Source organism: Mustelus asterias, chromosome 5 (genome assembly GCF_964213995.1).
Source record: "Mustelus asterias chromosome 5, sMusAst1.hap1.1, whole genome shotgun sequence".
In the NCBI taxonomy this organism is placed as follows: domain Eukaryota; kingdom Metazoa; phylum Chordata; class Chondrichthyes; order Carcharhiniformes; family Triakidae; genus Mustelus; species Mustelus asterias.
The window spans coordinates 93,517,179-93,537,852 of NC_135805.1; the positions used below are offsets into that span (position 1 = coordinate 93,517,179).

The window sequence follows — 20,674 nt, forward strand, 5'->3', positions numbered from 1 at the left end:
AACAATCCCCATCCAGGCCGTATCTCTACAACCCCACATATTTACCCTGCTAATCCCTTTGACACTAAGGGTCAATTTAACATGGTCAATCCACCTAACCTGCACATCTTTGGACTGTGGGAGAAAATCAGAGCACCTGGAGGAAACCCACGCAGACATGGGGAGAATGTGCAAATTCCGCAAAGACAGTCACCCAAGGCCGGAATTGAACCCAGGTCTCTGGCACTATGAGGAGGCAGCGCTAACTACTCTGCCACCAGACCACCCATCTACCTCCCATCTAGACCGAGTAAATTTTATGCCTTTGAATACTACCCAGCTTATTAGTGCATCATCTTTATCTATATGTATCTTATTTAATTTTGCTAGCCCCTCTTCCCCACCTCATCCCCCTTCACTGGATGAATCCTCCAATCCTGTGAAGACAGATGCAATGTTCTCAGTTGTGTCTCCCCATCATGTCTTCTGCCTCCACAAGATTTTTTGTTAACTGATTATTCTTTCACTTTCTGCATGTTTAGAAATATTTTGTTGTTTATTGCTAAAATGAGAGACATGTTGCCAAAACCTTTGGTCATGCACTCAAATGGGCAAACACAAGAGTGCCAAATTTCAAATAATCCACGGCCATATCTGTACCAGATGCATGGAACTGCAACTCCTGAGGGACCGTGTAAAGGAGGTGGAGCTGCGGCTCGAGGACCTCAGTTTAGTCAGGGAAAATGAGAAAATAATAGATAGAAGTTATAAGCAGGTAGTCACACTGGGGCCTCAGAAGGAAGACAAGTGGGTCACAGTTAGGAAGGGTAAAAGTCAGAAGATGTACCAGAAAGTACCCCAGTGGCAGTCTCCCATAATAGTAAGGGCTGGGCAACAGATGGGAGAGGGGAAGGGAGTAAGCAGTCAGTGGAGGGATCCCCTGTGCTTGCCCTCCAAAATAGGTATATTGTTTTGGATTCTGTGGAGGGGGATGACCCTCCAGGGGTAAGCCACGAGGAGCAGATCGCCTGCACAGAGACAGGCTCAGAGGCCCAGAAGGGAAAGAAGGGGATTAGGAGAGAAATAGTGGTAGGGGATGCGATGGTTAGAGGCACGGACAGGCGGTTCTGCGGGCGCGAACGAGACTCCAGGATAGTAGTCTGCCTCCCTGGTGCCGGGGTACTGGATGTCTCCGAGAGGGTAGGAAGCATATTAAAAAGGGAAGGTAATCAAACAGATGTAATTGTACACATTGGTGAAAATGACATAGGTAGAAAGAGCAGGGGGTTCATACAAGAGCAATTCAGGGAGATGGGTGCTAGGCTAAAAAATAAGGCCTCTAGGATAGCAATCTCTGGACTGCTCCCGGTGCCTAGTGCCATTGAGGCCAGGAACAGGGAGATTCTACAATTGAACTTGTGGCTAAAGGGCTGGTGCAAGGGGGAGGGTTTCAAATTCATAGATCATTGGGAAGTCTTCAAGAGAGGATGGCACCTGTACGGAAAGGATGGGTTACACCTTAACTGGAAGGGCACAAATATCCTGGCTGGGAGTTTTGCTAGAGTGTTTCGACAGGGTTTAAACTAGTGTGGCAGAGGGGTGGGGATCAAAACAGTAGGTCAGTAAGTACTGAGGCTGGGGTCGAGCTGGGGGCCAGGGCAAGGCTAGATAAGAAGAGCATTCTGGAGCAGGATGACCTGAGTGGGCCTGGAGGTCTGGAGTGCATCTGCTTCAATGCGAGGAGCGTAACGGGTAAGACAGACGAACTTAGGGCCTTAATGCTTACGCGGAATTTGGATGTGGTTGCGGTGACGGCGACATGGTTAAAAGGACAGGACTGGCAGCTGAATATTCCAGGGTGTAAGTGTTTTAGGCGAGACAGAGGAGGGGCTAAAAAAGGTGGGGGAGTAGCGATATTAGTTAGGGAGCATATTACAGCGGTGCAGAGGGTGGACAATTTAGAGGGGTCATGTAATGAGTCACTGTGAGTGGAGCTCAGAAACAGGAAAGGTGCAATTACTATGCTGGGGGTATACTACAGGCCACCCAACAGCCCACAGGAAGTGGAGGAACGGATATGTCAGGAGATTCTGGATATGAGCAGAAAAAATAGGGTTGTTGTAGTGGGAGACTTCAATTTCCCTGGTATAGACTGGAAAGTGCTTAGGGCTGGGGGTCTGGACGGGGAGGAATTTGTAAAATGTGTACTGGAAGGTTCTTTGGAACAGTATGTAGATAGCCCAACTAGAGAGGGGGCTATACTGGATCTAGTTCTGGGAAATGAGCCCGGTCAGGTCATCAAAGTTTCGGTAGGGGAACATGTGGCAAATAGTGACCACAACTCTGTTAACTTTAGGATAGTAATGGACAAGGACGAGTGTTGTCCTAAGGGTAGGGTGCTAAATTGGGGGAAGGCTAACTATAACCGGATTAGGCAGGAATTGGTGGCCGTTGATTGGGAGAGGCTGTTCAGGGGTAAATCCACGTCTGGCATGTGGGAGTCTTTTAAGGAATAGTTGATAAGGCTGCAGGACAGGCATGTGCCTGTAAAAAGGAAGGATAGGAAAGGTAGGATTCGAGAGCCGTGGATAACCAGGGAAATTGAGGATCTGATCAAAAAGAAAAGAGAGGCGTACATTAGGTCCAGGCAACTGAAAACAGATACAGCTCTGGAGGAATACAGAGAGAGTAGGAAAGAACTCAAACGGGGAGTTAGAAGGGCAAAAAGAGGTCACGAAATGTTCTTGGCAGACAGGATTAAGGAGAATCCTAAGGCATTTTTTTCATATGTCAGGAACAAAAGAGTTGTCAGGGAAAAAGTTGGACCTCTCAGGGACAAAGGAGGGGAATTATACTTAGAACCCAAGGGAATAGGGGAGATCCTAAATGAATACTTTGCATCGGTATTCACAAAGGAGAGGGACTTGTTGACTGGGAGTGTCTCAGAGGGAGGTGTTGACCCGTTAGAGAGAATCTCCATTGCAAGGGAGGAAGTGTTAGGTTTTTTAGGTAACATTAAAACTGACAAATCCCCAGGGCCTGATGGCATCTATCCTAGACTGCTCAAGGAGACAAGAGTTGTAATTGCTGGGCCTCTGACGGAAATCTTTGTCTCTTCATTGGACACAGGTGAGGTCCCTGAGGATTGGAGGATAGCGAATGTGGTACCGTTATTTAAGAAGGGTAGCAGGGATAACCCGGGTAATTATAGGCCAGTGAGCTTGACGTCCGTGGTAGGGACGTTGTTGGAGAGGATTCTTAGAGACAGCATGTATGCGCATTTAGAACGGAACAATCTCAATAGTAACAGGCAGCATGGTTTTGTAAGAGGGAGGTCGTGCCTTACAAATTTGGTGGAGTTTTTTGAGGAAGTGACAAAAACGGTTGATGAAGGGCCGTGAATGTCATCTATATGGATTTCAGTAAGGCATTTGACAAAGTCCCTCATGGCAGGTTGGTTAAGAAGGTTAAGAGGTGGCTAGATGGGTAGAAAACTGGCTTGGCCACAGGAGACAGAGGGTAGCAGTCGAAGGGTCTTTTTCTGGCTGGAGGTCTGTGACCAGTGGTGTTCCGCAGGGCTCTATACTGGGACCTCTGCTATTTGTGATATATATAAATGATTTGGAAGAAGGTGTAACTGATGTTATCAGCAAGTTTGCGGATGACACGAAGTTGGTTGGACTTGCGGATAGCGATGAACATTGTCGGACAATACAGAAGGATATAGATAGGCTGGAAAGTTGGGCGGAGAAATGGCAGATGGAATTTAATCCAGATAAATGCGAAGTGATGCATTTTGGAAGAACTAATGTAGGGGGGGAGTTATACAATAAATGGCAGAGCCATCAAGAGTATAGAAACACAGAAGGACCTAGGTGTGCAAGTCCACAAATCTTGAAGGTGGCAGCACAGGTGGAGAAGGTGGTGAAGAAGGCATATGGTATGCTTGCCTTTATGGGATGGGGTATAGAGTATAAAGTCTGGAGTCTGATGTTGCAGCTGTATAGAATGCTGGTTAGGCCACATTTGGAGTACTGCGTCCAGTTCTGGTCGCCGCACTACCAGAAGGACGTGGAGGCTTTAGAGAGGGTGCAGAGAAGGTTTACCAGGATGTCGCCTGGTATGGAGGGTCTTAGCTATGAGGAGAGATTGGGTAAACTGGGCTTGTTCTCCCTGGAAAGACGGAGAATGAGGGGAGACCTAATAGAGGTGTACAAAATTATGAAGGGTATAGATAGGGTGAACAGTGGGAAGCTTTTTCCCAGGTCGGAGGTGACGATCACGAGGGGTCACGGGCTCAAGGTGAGAGGGGCGAGGTATAACTCAAATATCAGAGGGACGTTTTTTACACAGAGAGTGGTGGGGGCCTGGAATGCGCTGGCAAGTAGGGTGGTGGAGGCAGACACGCTGGCATCGTTTAAGACGTACCTGGATGGTCACATGAGCATTCTGGGAATGGAGGGATACAAACGAATGGTCTAGTTGGACCAATGAGCGGCACAGGCTTGGAGGGCCGAAGGGGCTGTTTCCTGTGTTGTACTGTTCTTTGTTCTTTGTTCTTCGTTTAATCACAACAAATAATAACGAGCACCCTTTTCTCCTGTAGTATAAATTGTTTTGATTGAAATTTGGCGTTCTTGTATTTGTCTTGAGTGCAAGACAAAATATCGCTTTCAGCGATATTCAAGTTCTGTCCTACCAAGTGATTTTGGTGTTCTATTTTATATGATCTACTAATCTTTTGTCCTTCACTCTCTTAGCCGCTCTTACTTTGTTCTTTAGGTCAGTTTTGCACATTCCCAATTTTACTTAATTTTCTACCACATTATCAGAAGCATCTTTTTAATCTCATTTTAATCACAATTTCTTCAATCTCCGAAGGTGTTCTTGCTTTGAATGCCACATCTTTCCCCATCATGGGGATGATTCTCCCAGCCTGCTACACTGCTCTAGCATGCGACAGGCCGGTAGACATCAGCAGAGGTTGTTTCGCAGGTTCCCCGCTGGGCGCCATGGCCTCTGTGCGTCTCCGCGGCGAAGATTTTTTGTGTAATCAGCTCCGAACCGGAAATCAGCGTGGAGCTGACTTCAATATTTAAATCGGGATTTACATCCTATTAACGGGCCCAGGACTGAAGTCTCCAGGCCAGCTAGCATCTCCCCCCAGTGCCAGGAGTGGTTCCGCTCCAACAGAGTTTACCACAGCTCTCATGAATGGGGAACAGGTGGCCCAACCCCGCTGGAGGGAACAGAGGCCATGGAGGCCCCCCAAAGAGGTTGGGGGCAAGGGGGGGTGCCAGCCTGGCCCCCGACACTGCCCAAGGGGCAAACTGGCAATGCCCAGGAGGCACCTTGGCACTGCCCACGGCTATCCCCTTGAGGAAATGAATAAAACACAAGAAATAATACTTAATTTCCCAACATATTCTGGGGACAGGAATGTAGTATATCAGGTAGCAAGTACCACTTGGTCTGAAGATTGGATTTATAGGACTCCAAGATGAAGACCCAATAAATATTAGGGCCCTAGACAAAGCTGAATAATAGCTTTGAAGGTAAGTTCAGGTGAGATTTTAGTGATTTTTTTCAGAATTGGGTATATTTTGGAAAGTTAGTGATTCCTTATTGACCACATTTGTGGTGAATGGAAAAATAGAGACAAACTTATACAGATAAAAGCCTAAAGTTTTTGCATACATTCCAACCAAGTAACAACGTCAGCTGTATAAAATCAAATGAAATAGTGGGAAAAATGCTGAATTTTATGTATAACCAAGTTGCATCTATGACTATTTTACACTTGAGTACCTGTAACCTTTTATGCTGAGTCAAACAGTCCTTTACCTAAAACCTGCTCCTGCCCACAAATCTGGTCTTGCCACCTGACTGTAAAGAAAGGTTTCTGCCAATTGCACTAATTTGAGGGAGCTATCACATTCCATCAGATTATCAAGGACACAGAAACTCATAGTCCCATGAATCCAACATTAGATCACAGGGAAGAACAGATAATTCAAGCCACATGTCTTTTTTTCGTATGTTCTTTCATGAGATGTGCGCATTGCTGACCAGGCCAACATTTATTTCACATCCTTAATTCCCCTCAAGAAGGTGGTGGTGAGCTGCCTTCTTGAAATGCTGCATTCCATGCAGTGCTAATACTGCATGGACTGTTAGGGAGAGAGTTCCAGGATTTTGATCCCGTGACAGTGAAGGAACAGCAATATATTTCCAATTCAGGATGGTGTGTGGCTCGAAGTTGAACTTGCAGGTGTTTCCAGATATCTGCAGCCTTTGTCCTACTGGGTGGTTTTGAAGGTGTTGTCTGAGGAGTCTTGATGAGTTCCTGAACTGCATCTTGCCAATGGTACACTCTGCTGCCACTGTGCATTGGTGATGGGGGAGTGAGTGTTTTTGGGTGGGATGTCAATCACGTTGGCTGTTTTATCCTAAATGATGTTGAGCTTCTTGAGTGTTTTTGGACCTGCACTCATCCAGCCGAGTTGACGTTACATTACACTGTTAACGTGTGCCTTGTAAATGGTGGACACGCTTTGAGAGGTCAGGAGTTGAGTCACTCGCTGCAGGGTTCCTAGTCTCTGACTTGCTCTTGTAGTCACAGTAGTTATATGGCTAGTCCAGTTCAGTTTCTAGTCAATGGCAGTTCCCAGGATGTTGATAGTGGGGCAGCAATGATAATGCCATTGAATGTCAAGAGTGATGGTTAGATTCTCTCTTGCTGGAGATGGTCATTGCCTGGCATTTGTGTAGTACTAATGTTACTTGCCACTTGATAGCCGAAGATGGGATATTGTCTAGGTCTTGCTACATTTGAACATGTACTGTTTCCATAACTGTCGAGTCGCAGATGATGCTGAACATTATTCAATCATCAGTGAACATCACAATTTCTGACATGATGGAAAGAAGGTCATTGATAAAGCAGCTGAAGATGGTTGGACCTTGGACATTACAATGGGGAATACCTACAGCGATGTCCTAGAACTGAGGTGATTGACCTCCAACAACCACAATCGTCTTTCTTTGTGCTAAGTATGACTCCAATAAGCAGAGAGATTTCCCCCCGGTTTCTATTGACTCCAGTTTTACTAGGGTTCCTTGATGCTATACTTGGTCAAATGCTTCCTTGATATCAAGGACAGTCTCACCTCACCTCTGGAGTTCAGCTCTTTTGTCCACATTTGAGCCAAGGCTGAGTGACCCTGGTAGAACCCAAATTGACCATTAATGAGCAGGCTATTGCTAAACAAGTGCCGCTTGATAGCACTGTTGATGACCCATCTCATAATTTACCGATATTCGAGAGTAAACTAATGGCACTATAATTGGCCAGGTTGACTTTGTCCAATGTTTTGTGTACAGGACAGACCTGGCCAATTTTCCACATTGTTGGGTAAATGTCAATGATATAACTGTACTACAACAGTTTGGCTAGGGTCTTCTGCATTGCTGCAGAAGTATCAATTAGTTAATTGAAGAATAGCAGTCAAGTGAAGCTATAGCTATGTCTTGCTGCAGAAAACATAGTTTAGCAAGTTGAAAAAATGCCTCACATCTGGACAATTCCACTCCTACGATGCTACAACAACAATTTATATTTACAAAACATCTTTAATGTCATAAAATGTTCCAAGATACTTCACAGGAACATTATTAAACAAAATATGATATTGAGCCACATAAGGAGATATTAAATCAGATGGACAAAAGCTTTGTCAAAGAGGTAGGTTTTAAGGAATATTTTAAAGTATGAGATTAAAGCAGAGAAATGGCAAAAGGTAGTGGGGTATTCCACAGTTTAGGGCCAAGGCAACTGAAAGTGCTACCACCAGTAGTGGAGTAATTAAAATCAGGCATGTTCAAGAGGTCATAATGACAGATACCTCAAAGGATAGTGGGGCTAGAGGAGATTATAGAGATAGGGAGAGGGGAGGCCATGGAGAAATTTAGAACCAAGGAGAGAATTTTAAAATCAGGGCATTGCTTAAATGGGTACCAATGTAGATCATCGAGTATAGTGATGATGGTTTACCAAGACTTGATGTGAGTTCGGGCACAGTTTTAGGTGGCCTCAAGCTTGCTGAGGGTAGAATGTAGGAGATCAGCCAGGATTGTATTGAAATAGTCAAGTCTAGAGGTAACTAAAGCACAAATGATGGTTTCAACAGCAAATTAACGGAGACAGTGGTGGAATTGGGCAATGTTACAGAGGTGGAAATAGGAGATCTTGGTAAACATGAGGTTGGAAGTTCATCTCAAATGATCATGGTGTCAAATGTGACAGCAAGATCACAATTAGATTGCCTTAGTCTCAAGCCGTTGTCGGGAAAGGGATGGAGTGGTCACAAGATAACCAAGTTCGGCACAGGGACTGAAAGCAAAGGCTTCAGTCTTCCCAATATTTAATTTGGCTAAATTTCTACTCAACCATACTGGATGTCTGACAATCTAGCAATGTAAGAAGTCTCACAACACCAGGTTAAAGTCCAACAGGTTTATTTGGTAGCAAATACCATAAGCTTTCGGAGCGCTGCCCCTTCGTCAGATGGAGTGAAAATCTGTTCTCCAACAGTGCACAGAGACACAGAAATCAAGTTACAGAATACTAATTAGAATGCAAATCTCTACAGCCAGCCAGGTCTTAAAGGTACAGATAATGTGGGTGGAGGGAACATTAAACACAGGTTAAAGAGATGTGTATTGTCTCCAGACAGAACAGCTCCATCTGATGAAGGGGCAGCGCTCCGAAAGCTTATGGTATTTGCTACCAAATAAACCTGTTGGACTTTAACCTGGTGTTGTGAGACGTCTTACTGTGCTTACCCCAGTCCAACGCCGGCATCTCCACATCAATCTAGCAATGGTGCAGGATTCAGCAGAGGCGATGGCAGAATAGAGCTCGTGAAGTCAGTGTGAAAACTAAAACTCTGCTTTCGGATGATGACTACTCCTGAGGCTGTTTGATTATATTGATTCATGGGAGACTAATCATTCAGGCTTTTACTGTTGAGTTGTGTGTGCAAGCGTAATTTCACCTCGGCAAAACTAACAAACTGTTCAGCACATTCTAGATGCAATCTGCTAATTGCATACCAAAGGAAACTCCAGGCTAGGATACTTTTTAGTCAATGAAAATGATACCTAAGCCAATCAGTCTTCTGTGGGCCCCTGGGTAAATGTTTGTGGATAGATGGACAAATAGACAGATTGATAATTGACTGCATCAGGGAAAGGTCGGAAACATTGTAATGAGGGCAAATGACACATAATTTTGATCTTAAAGGACACAGATGTGCAAAAGGAGTGGGAGAAATGGTTTAAAATATCATATGATCATATCAGCTTTCCTGTAATCTTGTTCAAGTAGGTCTGGTTCAACAAATGAGAGCTCCACATACCAGAGACTTATTTTGCCCAGGAGAGAATATCAGAGCTAGAAACGTTTTGCCTCCCTCTTGAGGTTTGTAAGGAAATCACAAAAACAAATTAACAAGCCGACTCCATTTCACTAAAAGTAATCTGAGCTAAAATACATATCTTAAATGTAAATTACAGTTAATCACTTTGATATTTAATTCCTAATGCTGAAAAAAAATTAAATAATAAATGTAAGTAATACAAATATAAACTACAAATCATTAAAAGAAAGAATTTAAGCAGAAAATAAACAAATAGAGGAGAAGGATAAGCATAATATTTCAAAAATATCTAGATCGAACTCATGGTACTGAAGGAAACTAAATATTTTACAACATCACCGAGATTAGATGAAATTATCTCTGGCACAATCTGAATGGGTTTCCTCCAGGTGCCCCGTATCTTTCCACACTCTAAAAATGCGTTCGGTTGATTGGCCATGCTAAATTTCATCTTAGTGTCAGGGGGATTAGCAGGGTAACTATGTGGAATTACGGAGATAAGGCCTGGGTGGGATTGCTGTCAGTGCAGTTTTGATGGGCCAAATGGCCTCCTTCTGCACTGTAAGGGTTCTATGATTCTATAATTGTCTTTTAATGCCAGGAGCCTGTAAACCTTATTCTACTGACATGATTCAATTTGAACTAGTATACCTTTTTGCTTACTACAATATCACATCTGAATCAGTCAGTTTAAGTCTGGAAATGTCAAGTTTTTCCAGTCCTTCTTTATAACTCAATTCCCCAACAATTGGGAATTCATTATGTGATCCTTTTCTGAAGTATCTACAGACTGTGAATGTCACAGAGTCATAGAGGTTTACAGCATGGAAACAGGCCCTGCAGCCCAACTTGTCCATGCCGCCCTGTTTTTAATCACTAAGCTAGTCCCAATTGCCCACATTTGGCCATATTGCTCTATACCCATCTTACCCATGTAACTGTCTAAATGCTTTTTCATAGAATCCCTACAGTACAGAAGGAGGCCATTCAGCCCATCGAGTTTGTACCGATCACAAATCCCATCCAGGCCCTATTCCCGTAACTCCACATATTTACCCTGCTAATTCCCATGACACTAGAGTCAATTTAACATGGCCAATCAACCTAACCCGCACATCTTTGGACTGTGGGAGGAAACCGGAGCACCAGAGCATTTGGAATGTCTTCCTTTCGCCTTGATGACCACTTGCCAGAATACTCAAAAGTGAAATTTTCCAAGGCAGTGAGAACTTTATTTCTATCAGACTCTCAAATGTCTACACTATTTTGGTCACATAGTTCAACATTTTACCTTCTTTGTTGATTGCTACTCTGCATGATGGGACATACCGAGCATATGGTCTACTAAATTCCTGTGATCTCTTTTAACGTTACCCTTGAAACTAATTCAATACCATCACAGCAAAATTATATCCTTCATTTGTTTTCCTATGTCAGGGGTTCCCAAACTGGGATCTGTGGATCCCTGGGGGTCTCTGAAGAGTCTTCAGCGGGTCCATGGAGCTGGTGGCTGCCACATGACTGGCAATCCACGGTTCAAAAGAAACAACCGACCAATTTCAAAAATAATTCCACCAATGGAAAAGACCAATCAGAGCAAGACCTCTTAGAGCACTGGATGCTGATAGGTAGACTAGTTAGCATATAAGCATTCAGTGATCCAAGAGGCTATTCTCTGATTGGTCCATTTCCATCTTCCTGTTATGGAGTGGAAAAACCCACGGCCAACAGGGGGGGAACTGGAGACAAAAAGATTGCTGCCTTACAGCATCAGGGACCCGGGTTTAATTCTTGCCTTGGGTGACTGTGTGGAGTTTGCATATGGATAATATGCAAACTCCACACAGACAGTCTGCATGGATTTCCTCCAGGTACTCCAATTTCCTCCCAAACGCCAAAGGTGTGTGGGTTAGGTTAATTGGCTATGCTAAATTGCCCCTTAGTATCAGGGGGATTAATAGGGTAAATCATAGAATCCCTACAGTGCAGAAAGAGGCCATTCGGCCCATGAGCCTGCACCGACGACAATCCCACCAGACCCTTTCCTTGTAACCCCAAGTATTTAGCCTATTATGTCCTCCTGACACTAAGGGGCAATTTAGTATGGCCAATCAACCTAACCTGCACATACTTGGATTGGGGGAGGAAACCAGAGCACCTGGAGGAAACACATGCAGATATGGGGAGATTGTGCAAATTCCAGACAGACAATGACCCGAGGCTGGAATTGAACCTGGGTCCTTGGTGCTGTGAGGCAACAGTGCTAACCACCGTGCCACCCTGAAATCAATATGTGGGATTACGGGGTAGGGCCTGGGTGGGATTGGTGTTGGTGCAGGCTCGATGGGCCAAATGGCCTCCTTCTGAACTGTAGGGATTCTATAGTTCTATGATGCTTTGATGTAAGTGTAGAAAGTGTAACCAATTCCTTTAATGTACCAGAAAGTCTAAATATTGATGTTCAATGGTAATTGGTGTGAACATACAAAGATCACAAAAGTTGAGCATCTGAGCACAACTAGACAAATGGCATGTCAACATTTATTTCAAGGGCTTTGGCAAAATGTTCCCTAAATCTTATCTAGCTTCAGTGACCACCCCTGGAAAATTGTGCACACTCTTTTTAAAAATATTTTGAAGCAGTGATGTACTTGTCTTTGAGGGATTATTAGCATAGGGTTACCATATCAGTTTACAGTGATCAGAGAGGTGTTCTCTGATGAGAGGTGGAATATATTGGCCTACATTTATCTCAAAATTAGGGAAAACTGTGAGGTTGTTTCATTGATACACATACAATTATGAAAGGTATTGAAAGATTTGGGCAGTTGATTCCCCTGGCTCTGAAATATAGAAAGGGGAGGGTGTGGGGAGATTGTTGCTGTGCAGATTCAAGAAAGTCAGTCAATTCAATGGGACCGAGATCAGATGAAATTATTTTACTCAAATCCTTGGAATATGTTTTAGTTCTCTGCTACTGTGGCTTCTGGATGTTTAATTGCTGAATTATTAAAGGCTGATTTTATTGTTATTATTATTCAATGTTGGGATGTGGGCTTCATTGGTTGAGTCAGTATTTATGGCCTATACGTAATTGTCCTTGTTTATTGTTTATTTGAAGGCAATGTTGTCCCCTTAATAATAGGTGATGGGATAATTACTCTGATAGCAGATCAGTAATTGGATATCAGTAATATGGTAGGTATTGGTTTAGTGGTATTGTCACTGGACTAGTAATCCAGAATCCGGGGTAATGCTCTGAGTTTGAATCCCACTCCGGCAAATGTTGAATTTTGAACACAGTAAAAACTCTGGAATTAAAAGCCTAATAATGACCATGAAACTATTGTCTATTGTTGCAAAAACCTTCCTGGGTCACTAATGTGCTTTCGGAAAGGTTCTACCATCTTTATTTGGTCTGGCCTACATGTGACTCCAGATCCACACAAATGTGGTTCACTCTTAAATGCCCTTTGAAATAGCTGATAGGGCTGTGTGTGTGTGAGAGAGAAAGGTGTGTGTCTATGTATTAATGTGGGTAAGAAATGTGAGTGAGTGTGGGAGGGAAGAGTGTGTGTTAGAAAGAGAGGCATGTGTGTGAGAGAAAGGGGTGAGTGAGAGAGATGTGTGTGAATATGGGAGAGAGAGATGTGAGTGTTTGTGGGAGGCAAAGGTACATGTGTCTGATAAGAGAATCAGCTTTCCAGCATTGTTACTCCTATTAAAAATGACCAAAGGCAAGACTTGGGTATCTTTTTTCATAACTTTTTAATTGTTACCGGATTACCCACTCCTAAACTGGGTACTACTTCTGGGGTAAACATTGAATGGCCATGGGAGGATGATTTGGCCAGAGGTTAATGTGAGATGGGCATGTAGTTGGAAAATTTATTTTTGGCTGTGTGCCTCTTTATTCCTAATATATGCAGAGATATAACTAAAAAAAGACTTGTTTACATTTGATTTCTATGTTCGCATCTATTTCACGGCAAAAAGTTGTGTGAACATTATGAGAATGCTTGGAGTTCCCTGATGCTCTTCAGAGATCACTTGGGGTTCCATGGCTCAAAAGGTTTGGGAAACCCTGTCCCATGTTGTACTTGTCAATATTAAATTTCATCAGCCTTTGTGTCAGCTACTTACATAATTTGTTTAACATACTTAGGAGTTCCTGAGCTGTTTCCTCAGATTCAATTGGGTATTCTAGTTTGGAATCAGATGTAAATACAATGAATCTAAGTGTTTAATGGATAGTAGAAACAGTGAAATAAGACAGAAAATCATTGTCAGTTGTGGCTAAGCATTCCACTTCTGGGCTACAAGGTTGTGGGTTCAAGCACCAGTCCAGAGAACATAAAACAGATTGGCACTCCAGTGCAGTTTTGATGGAATGCCAACTTTCCAATGGGAATTGTTATGGTTGTAATTGCAGCAATGCAAGTTCCACCCCAGGAACTTGAGCATAAAAGTCTAGGCTGACCCTCCCAGTGCAGCCCTGAAGGAAAGCAACACAGTCAGAAGTGCCATATGTTAGATGAGACATTAAACCAAGGTCCCATCTATTGTAACGTGCCTTTAAGGGAATGCAGAATGACATCACCGGAAATGAAATTATCTAGTTCTTGATTGACTTTTGTTTGAGCAGAACACATACAAAAAGAGACATTTCTGTTGCTGGTGTCTTCACAATTTATACCCATGTAACTCTCATCCCATGTGCCTAATCTCAACAAATGAACACACAATACATTTACCCAATTCCTCATGAGTGACTGGTGCTTTTATATCATTATAAAACATAACATGGTTTGCAGCAGTTGTTCCTTTAAAACAACATGATGCTCATCTTGGCAGCAAAATTAAGCACAGATGCAACATGGTGAACAGTCTTAGGTCATGCTACATGACATAAGATGACCCTTAATGTTTTGGTCAGAACGCAACAAAGTTGCAGCATGGAGGAGTGTTGAAACCATAGTGTGGTGACTGCACAGAGAAGCTTTGAAGACACAGTGCTCAAATGAAGAGCTGGTAAGCAGACAATCACTCATGATGAGACTGCAATGTATAGCCTGCCAGTTCAGTGAGTGGGGATTGTATGTCAAGAGGAACAGCACAAGGTTAGCACAGTCAGGAAAGGCAAGTGACCTGGGTATGGGCCAGATTAATAATGAGGGAGGGAGAATCAAAATCAGGCCAGAGATTCTAACGGGTGGGCCTTCAGAGAAGTGTGTGAATATGGCTACAGTGGCACTCATTCAGGTACTATAGTAGAAGGAAGGTCCAAGAGATATTGTCAGAGCGTCTACAAAATTTCCAGTCTGAAGATACAACTGACTTATTCACCTAATTCAAAATGTTTAAATGTTTAAACCACCTAAAGAGCCACGGTTTATTGGTCACTCACCTGATGAAGGAGCAGCGCTCCAAAAGCTCATGATACCAAATAAACCTGTTGGACTTTAACCTGGTGTTGTGAGACTTCTTACTGTGCCCACCCAAATCCAACGCCGGCATCTCCACATCATGGTTTATTCAGGTGTATCTGAATTAGACAAGCAAGCCTAAATTTTCACCTAGTAACAGGGAATTAAGTAAATAAAAGCAAAATGCCATGGATGCTGAAAATCTAAAAAAAAACAGAAAATGCTGGAAGAGCCATATGGACTTGAAACGTTAACTCTGTTTCTCTCTTCACAAATGCTGCCAGACTGTTGAATTTTTCTCAGCATTTTATGTTTTAACTGGGAATGAAGGTCTGTGTAGGCTGAACAAATCAATATTAACAGCAGAAAAGCTAATCACTCCCTAAAAGATATGTTACTCCCCAAAAGGTACATTAGAAAACTGGTTCAAACTCAGGTTAAACTTTTGTGTTCATTGACTAAATTTCATGTTATTTCAACAACAGCCTACAGCATTCATAGCAGATGCAGAAAAGGGCACATACTGTAATTTTGCAGATGCAGAACTAGAAGCCAGAGTTGAGTTAGTAGCCGCATCCACCTCCATGAAGCCATTCCAGAAAGATCTGCTAGACAAGCCTGAAATTGAAGACCTACTCAAAGTTGGATGCAAGCACGAAGCGATCCTCGCAGGTCAACAGAGCTTATAAATCCTAAGTACAAACCCAATTATTGTACAAACACAATTAGTAGATGACACACTAAGTAGAACACCCAAACCTAGCAAGACATGTGGGAGTTGTGGCCTTCCAAAGGCTGCCCAACTTTTCATCAATTCTGCAAAGTATGTGGCAGAAAACACCAGTAGCACCAACAATGCAATACAGCAAAGGCTGATGCAGCTATAAACAGTGCATTGATCCAAACAGACCATACATAATGGGTACCTTCAAGCACTTGAAATGACAATCTTGTATCCTGTCAGAAACATATATAGGAGGTGATTCACAAACCAGAAAATGATGATGTGCACAATGGGATAAAGAGGGTGAACACATGTTTTACACCGCTAATCTAATGGAAAACATAGATGTTGTCAAATTATCTGAATTGCTTGCCAAGATTAAAATTATCTCTCCTAAGAAAGTTGGCAACTATTTGTTATTGGCCAAGATTAACAACATACCACCTTGGCAATTCTACAAAACATTTATTCACAAACATAGAGGCCCATGTCGCAACCTGTTACTTTCAATGTACAATTCTTCACTATTTCCATGTGCAGGTTCTATAGTCCTCAATTGCAAGTACAATCAATCCCCTGGGTGTCACAGAGGTTAATATAAGATTGATATCCAGATACCTAATAATCATTAATAGAACATACTGTGAATTTAAAAATAATTTCTATCTAAAAAATATATAAAAATGATAATCAGAATTTGCCAAGAGATTGGAAACATTTTCATTGTGAATAAAAATATGCTCAAGTCAAGTGAAGGTAGGTTGAGGGCAACAGGTTCTCCAGCCATATATTGCAGAATATTTGCCTTAACAAAGCAGTCCAAACGTTATACTTCTGGTAAGTTTAACACTTACAATGCCAGCAGCTACAGGAACCTCTGTTCTGGGTAAGCTTCTTAATATTAAAAAAAAGGTAAAGTCGCCATAGTCCCAGATGACCATAGGCTGCTCTCCCCTTTGAGGGGGAGTGCTGACCGGTGGTAATTTCAATCTGAGGATCACCACACCTCAGGCGAGGGACAAGGTTGAGAAAGTAGGCCTTCATGAATAACCTCGACTGGTATGGGAATACCAGTGACAAGTGGCAAGTAACATTCACGCCACACAAATGCCAGGCAATGATCATCACCAATAAGAGACACTCTAACCACCACCCCTTGACACTCAATGGTATAACCATCACTGAATCCCCCACTGTCAACATCCCTGGGGTTACCATTGACCAGAAACTCAACTGGACTCACCACATAAACACAGTAGCTACAAGAGCAGGTCAGAGGCTAGGAATACTGCAGTGAGTAACTCACATCCTGACTCTCCAGAGCCTATCCACCATCTACAAGGCACAATTCAGGAGTGTGATGGAATACTCCCCACTTGCCTGGATGGATCCAGCTCCAACAACACTCAAGAAGCTTCACACCATCCAGGACAAAGCAGCCCGCTTGATTGACACCACATCTACAAACATTCAATCCCTCCACCACCGACGTTCAGCAGCAGCAGTGTGTACTATCTACAAGATGCACTGCAGCAATTCGCCAAAGATCCTTAGACAGCACCTTCCAAACCCACAACCACTTCCATCTAGAAGGACAAGGGCAGCAGATAAATGGGAACACCATGACCTGCAAGTTCCCCTCCATGTCACTCACCATCCTGACTTGAAAATATGTCACCATTCCTTTGCAGTTGCTGGGTCAAAATCCTGGAATTCTCTTCCTAACGGTATTGTGGGTCAACCCATAGAACATGGACTGCAGCGATTCAAGAAGGCAGCTCACCACCACCTTCTCAAGAGCAACTAGGGATGGGGAACAAATGCTGGCCAGCCAGCAACGCCCATATCCCACGAATGAATAAAAAATAAATAAAGCTGCACAGCTGGTGTCACTCTGCATCACGAACCAGCTGTCCAGCCAACTGAGCTAACCAATTCTCTGATTTTAATATAAGTATGCACACAGATATCAATAAATTTAATAACTATTGTTATTGTAATACACAAAACACGCTTTAAAGCTTACATCTACATCCAAGGCATAATAATAAGTGAATAGGCAAAGAATATTGGATTGGCACAGAAGTTTCCAAAAACTTAATTTCAACTGTTTACATAAATAATCGCTTCTAAAACTAGACCTGAAGTTGTGCATGGCTGGAGGAAAGGAAAAAAGCAGGATTGAAAACTTCTACCTATGAGAATGAAGCCCAAAACATTAAAGCCTGAGTATCACTCAAGTGGGTGCACATAAGTTACAACATGGAAATAAGCACAGATAGTGTATACTCTGTCATTTATTTTATATAATTTAGATTTGTATTATGTTTATAGTTGGATAACTAGCAAAGTTGTGAAGGAGAAAATATGAGATGCTTGACAGAGATTTCTTTGATTTACTGAGGAGTTAGGACTTTCAAAATTGAAACATTATTGTCTGAATTTTAAATTGGGTATGCTTTGTCTTGTTCACCTTTCATAATATAGTGGACAGTTTGGGGTGAGTGCTGTCCACCCACTTCACCTTACGTGCACTCGCCTTCAAATGTTCCAGTGGGGAAGGAAGAGCTGTAAATTCTGGGTAGATTGTCAGGACTGGAAGAGGGATTTAATTCTAATGAAATGAAATAAACAGGAAATTGGGTCCATTTTATTAACATCAGGTTACACAAGTATCTTCCTGGTATCATAAGGACATGTTCAAACTTAAAATGTGCATAAATCAACAATGGGGATGAGAAAAATATCAGGCATGATTGAATGACGGAGCAGACTCGATGGTCCAGGTGGCCTAATTCTGCTCCTATGTCTTATGGTCTTAACACGAATGATGAAATCCTAAACAAACCATGAACTTCTAAGTATGGAAATTTCAGTTTGAACTCATCACTCATACACATCAGGTACACAATCTTTAGAAATCTCAATCAGGGATTTTGTTTTCAAAATTTTAACGTGATAATGACCAGATAATCTGTTTTTGTGATGCTGATTGAGGCATAAATATTGGGCCAAGATACCCAGGATAAATCTCCTGTTTTTTTTCCAAGATAGTACTGTGGGATCTTTCAAACACACCTGACAGGGCAGACTTGTAAAACGCTGCAGACGCTGAAAACAAGAAACAAACAAAAATGTTGGCAATACTCAGCAGATCAGGCAGCATTTGTGGAGTTCACATTTCAAGTCCATGACTTTTCTGCACAAGAGTTTAAGGTCTCATCCGAACATCAGCACTGGGGCAGTCCAGGATCCCTCAGTACTGCCCGAGAGGATCAGACTTGATCTTTTTAACCATAACTGAGACCCAGCAAAGGGGTGAAGATTGAGCAGTGACTCTATAATGAAAAGCCCAGGTGCTGCTGATGAGCGCGTGACTCTGAGCCCAGGTTAAATAGCGCGCCTCCCCACTCCTTTCATTGGGAGCGTGTTTGCATTTCATTTCTGTTGCGGGTGAAGCAGCTTAACGTAGTGGACTGGGCATAGAATTTGGACTATGGCGTCTGCCCTGTTATTTCGGTAAGTTTTTTTTTGCAATGTGAAGGGAGTTGGAAAGGAGTTTCCCATCTTTGTGTTCACGGCTGCTCTATTTATTTAACAGATTGATATTATCGGTGGTTGTGACGACGCCTGTAGTATGGATGCAAACTGCGCCTCCAGGTCAGTGTTGGCCTTAAACCGGGTGTACTTGTGTCCTCTCCCAAGGTCTGGAGTTTAATATTGAAGGAATTCCTTTGGTTCACTTCTGCAGGTTTCCTGAAGACTGAATGTCGCGACAGTGTCTTTTGGGTTGGACTCAATAAGCACTTTCTTGCTGGGAGGTTTTGGCAGATTAGTGTTATTGGTAAGCTTTTTTTTTCTCCACGCTGCTCGGTTGGTTTTAATACTGGTGGGATGGAGTCATGGATTTGCATTGTATGCCAGTTCCAACTTTGACTCTAATCTAGGGATCTTCCCCCGCGTCGTGCAATAATAGTGCAAACGTCTTAAACCTCCGATACAAAAAATTAAGTGAACCGGATAGCGTTTTTATTTGTGTCGACTTAATGTGTCCTATGAACTATTTAAATGTTAGTAATTTTTCCTCTTAAAACGCCCTCCATTTTCTTACTGGTGACACCGAGGTGGACTTTAGTGAAGTAACTTGCATTTCAAGGCACCGCATCATAAGTGGAACCAGGCTGATTAGCGATGTTCTACCCTGAAATTTTATATTGGTGTACTCATCAAGAAGGCAGCTCGCCGGCAATTAGTGATGGAAAATAAGTTGTCCTAGCCAATGATGCTCACAACCCATGAATGATTTTTAAATAAAATTATTGATGTGGGATACCATTAGATTCTATAAATTCAAATCCGACTGGTTATCATGCATGTGCTTCATAGATCTAGGTTGACTGACACCCTTGGAGCCCATCCAAGGTGATTTTAAAGAGGTGTGTATTCTAGCTGAATATAACCAGTAACATAGCTTTTTTAAAATCCTGCTGTGGACTAAGAATTGGAGCCCAGTAACAAATCCTTCACTGAAAAACTTTTCTCAATGTTTACTCCTGGTCGAACTGAGCAGTTGATTCACTGAAGTTTATCATACAATGTGACTATTACAATAGTCACTGTCCAATTTGATAAGCTCAGGATTATCAAATTGGAATGACCATCTTCAAGAAGAAATCTAACCATAGCCCCTTGACACTCAAAGACATTACCCACCATCAACATCATTGAACTGGAATAGCCATACCATAGACACAAGAACAGGTCAGACTAGGAATCCTGCAGTGAATAACTCTACCTGATTTCTACAAGGCACAAGTAAGGTGTGTGATGGAATATCTGCCCCTGGCCTGGATGAGTGAGACTTAACATCATCTGGGACCCATTTGGCACCCTTCTACAACTGTCCAATGCCCAGTGGCAGTCATGTGTACCATCTCTCCTGGCCTTAAACCCATGACTTCTATCATCTTGAAGGGCAATGTCAGCAAACACATGGGGAACTCTAGCTGGAAGCTCCCCGCCCAAGTCACTTGCCGTTATGCTATTTATTCACTATCACCCTGGGTCAGAATCCCCTCTAATTGCACTGAGTGGGCCTGCAGCTC

The 20,674-nt window shown here is 42.7% G+C and overlaps 1 protein-coding gene across 1 annotated transcript in view; it reads left to right on the forward strand.

Moving 5' to 3' along the window:
• The window catches only part of LOC144493999 (uncharacterized), a 44,186-nt gene that overhangs the window by 14,592 nt on the left and 8,920 nt on the right, over positions 1-20,674 (forward strand). Inside the window, exon 2 of the mRNA XM_078213572.1 lies at positions 15,331-15,517. Within this exon, the coding sequence (XP_078069698.1) occupies positions 15,331-15,517 (187 nt within the window). The remainder of the gene's footprint in view (positions 1-15,330; positions 15,518-20,674) is intronic.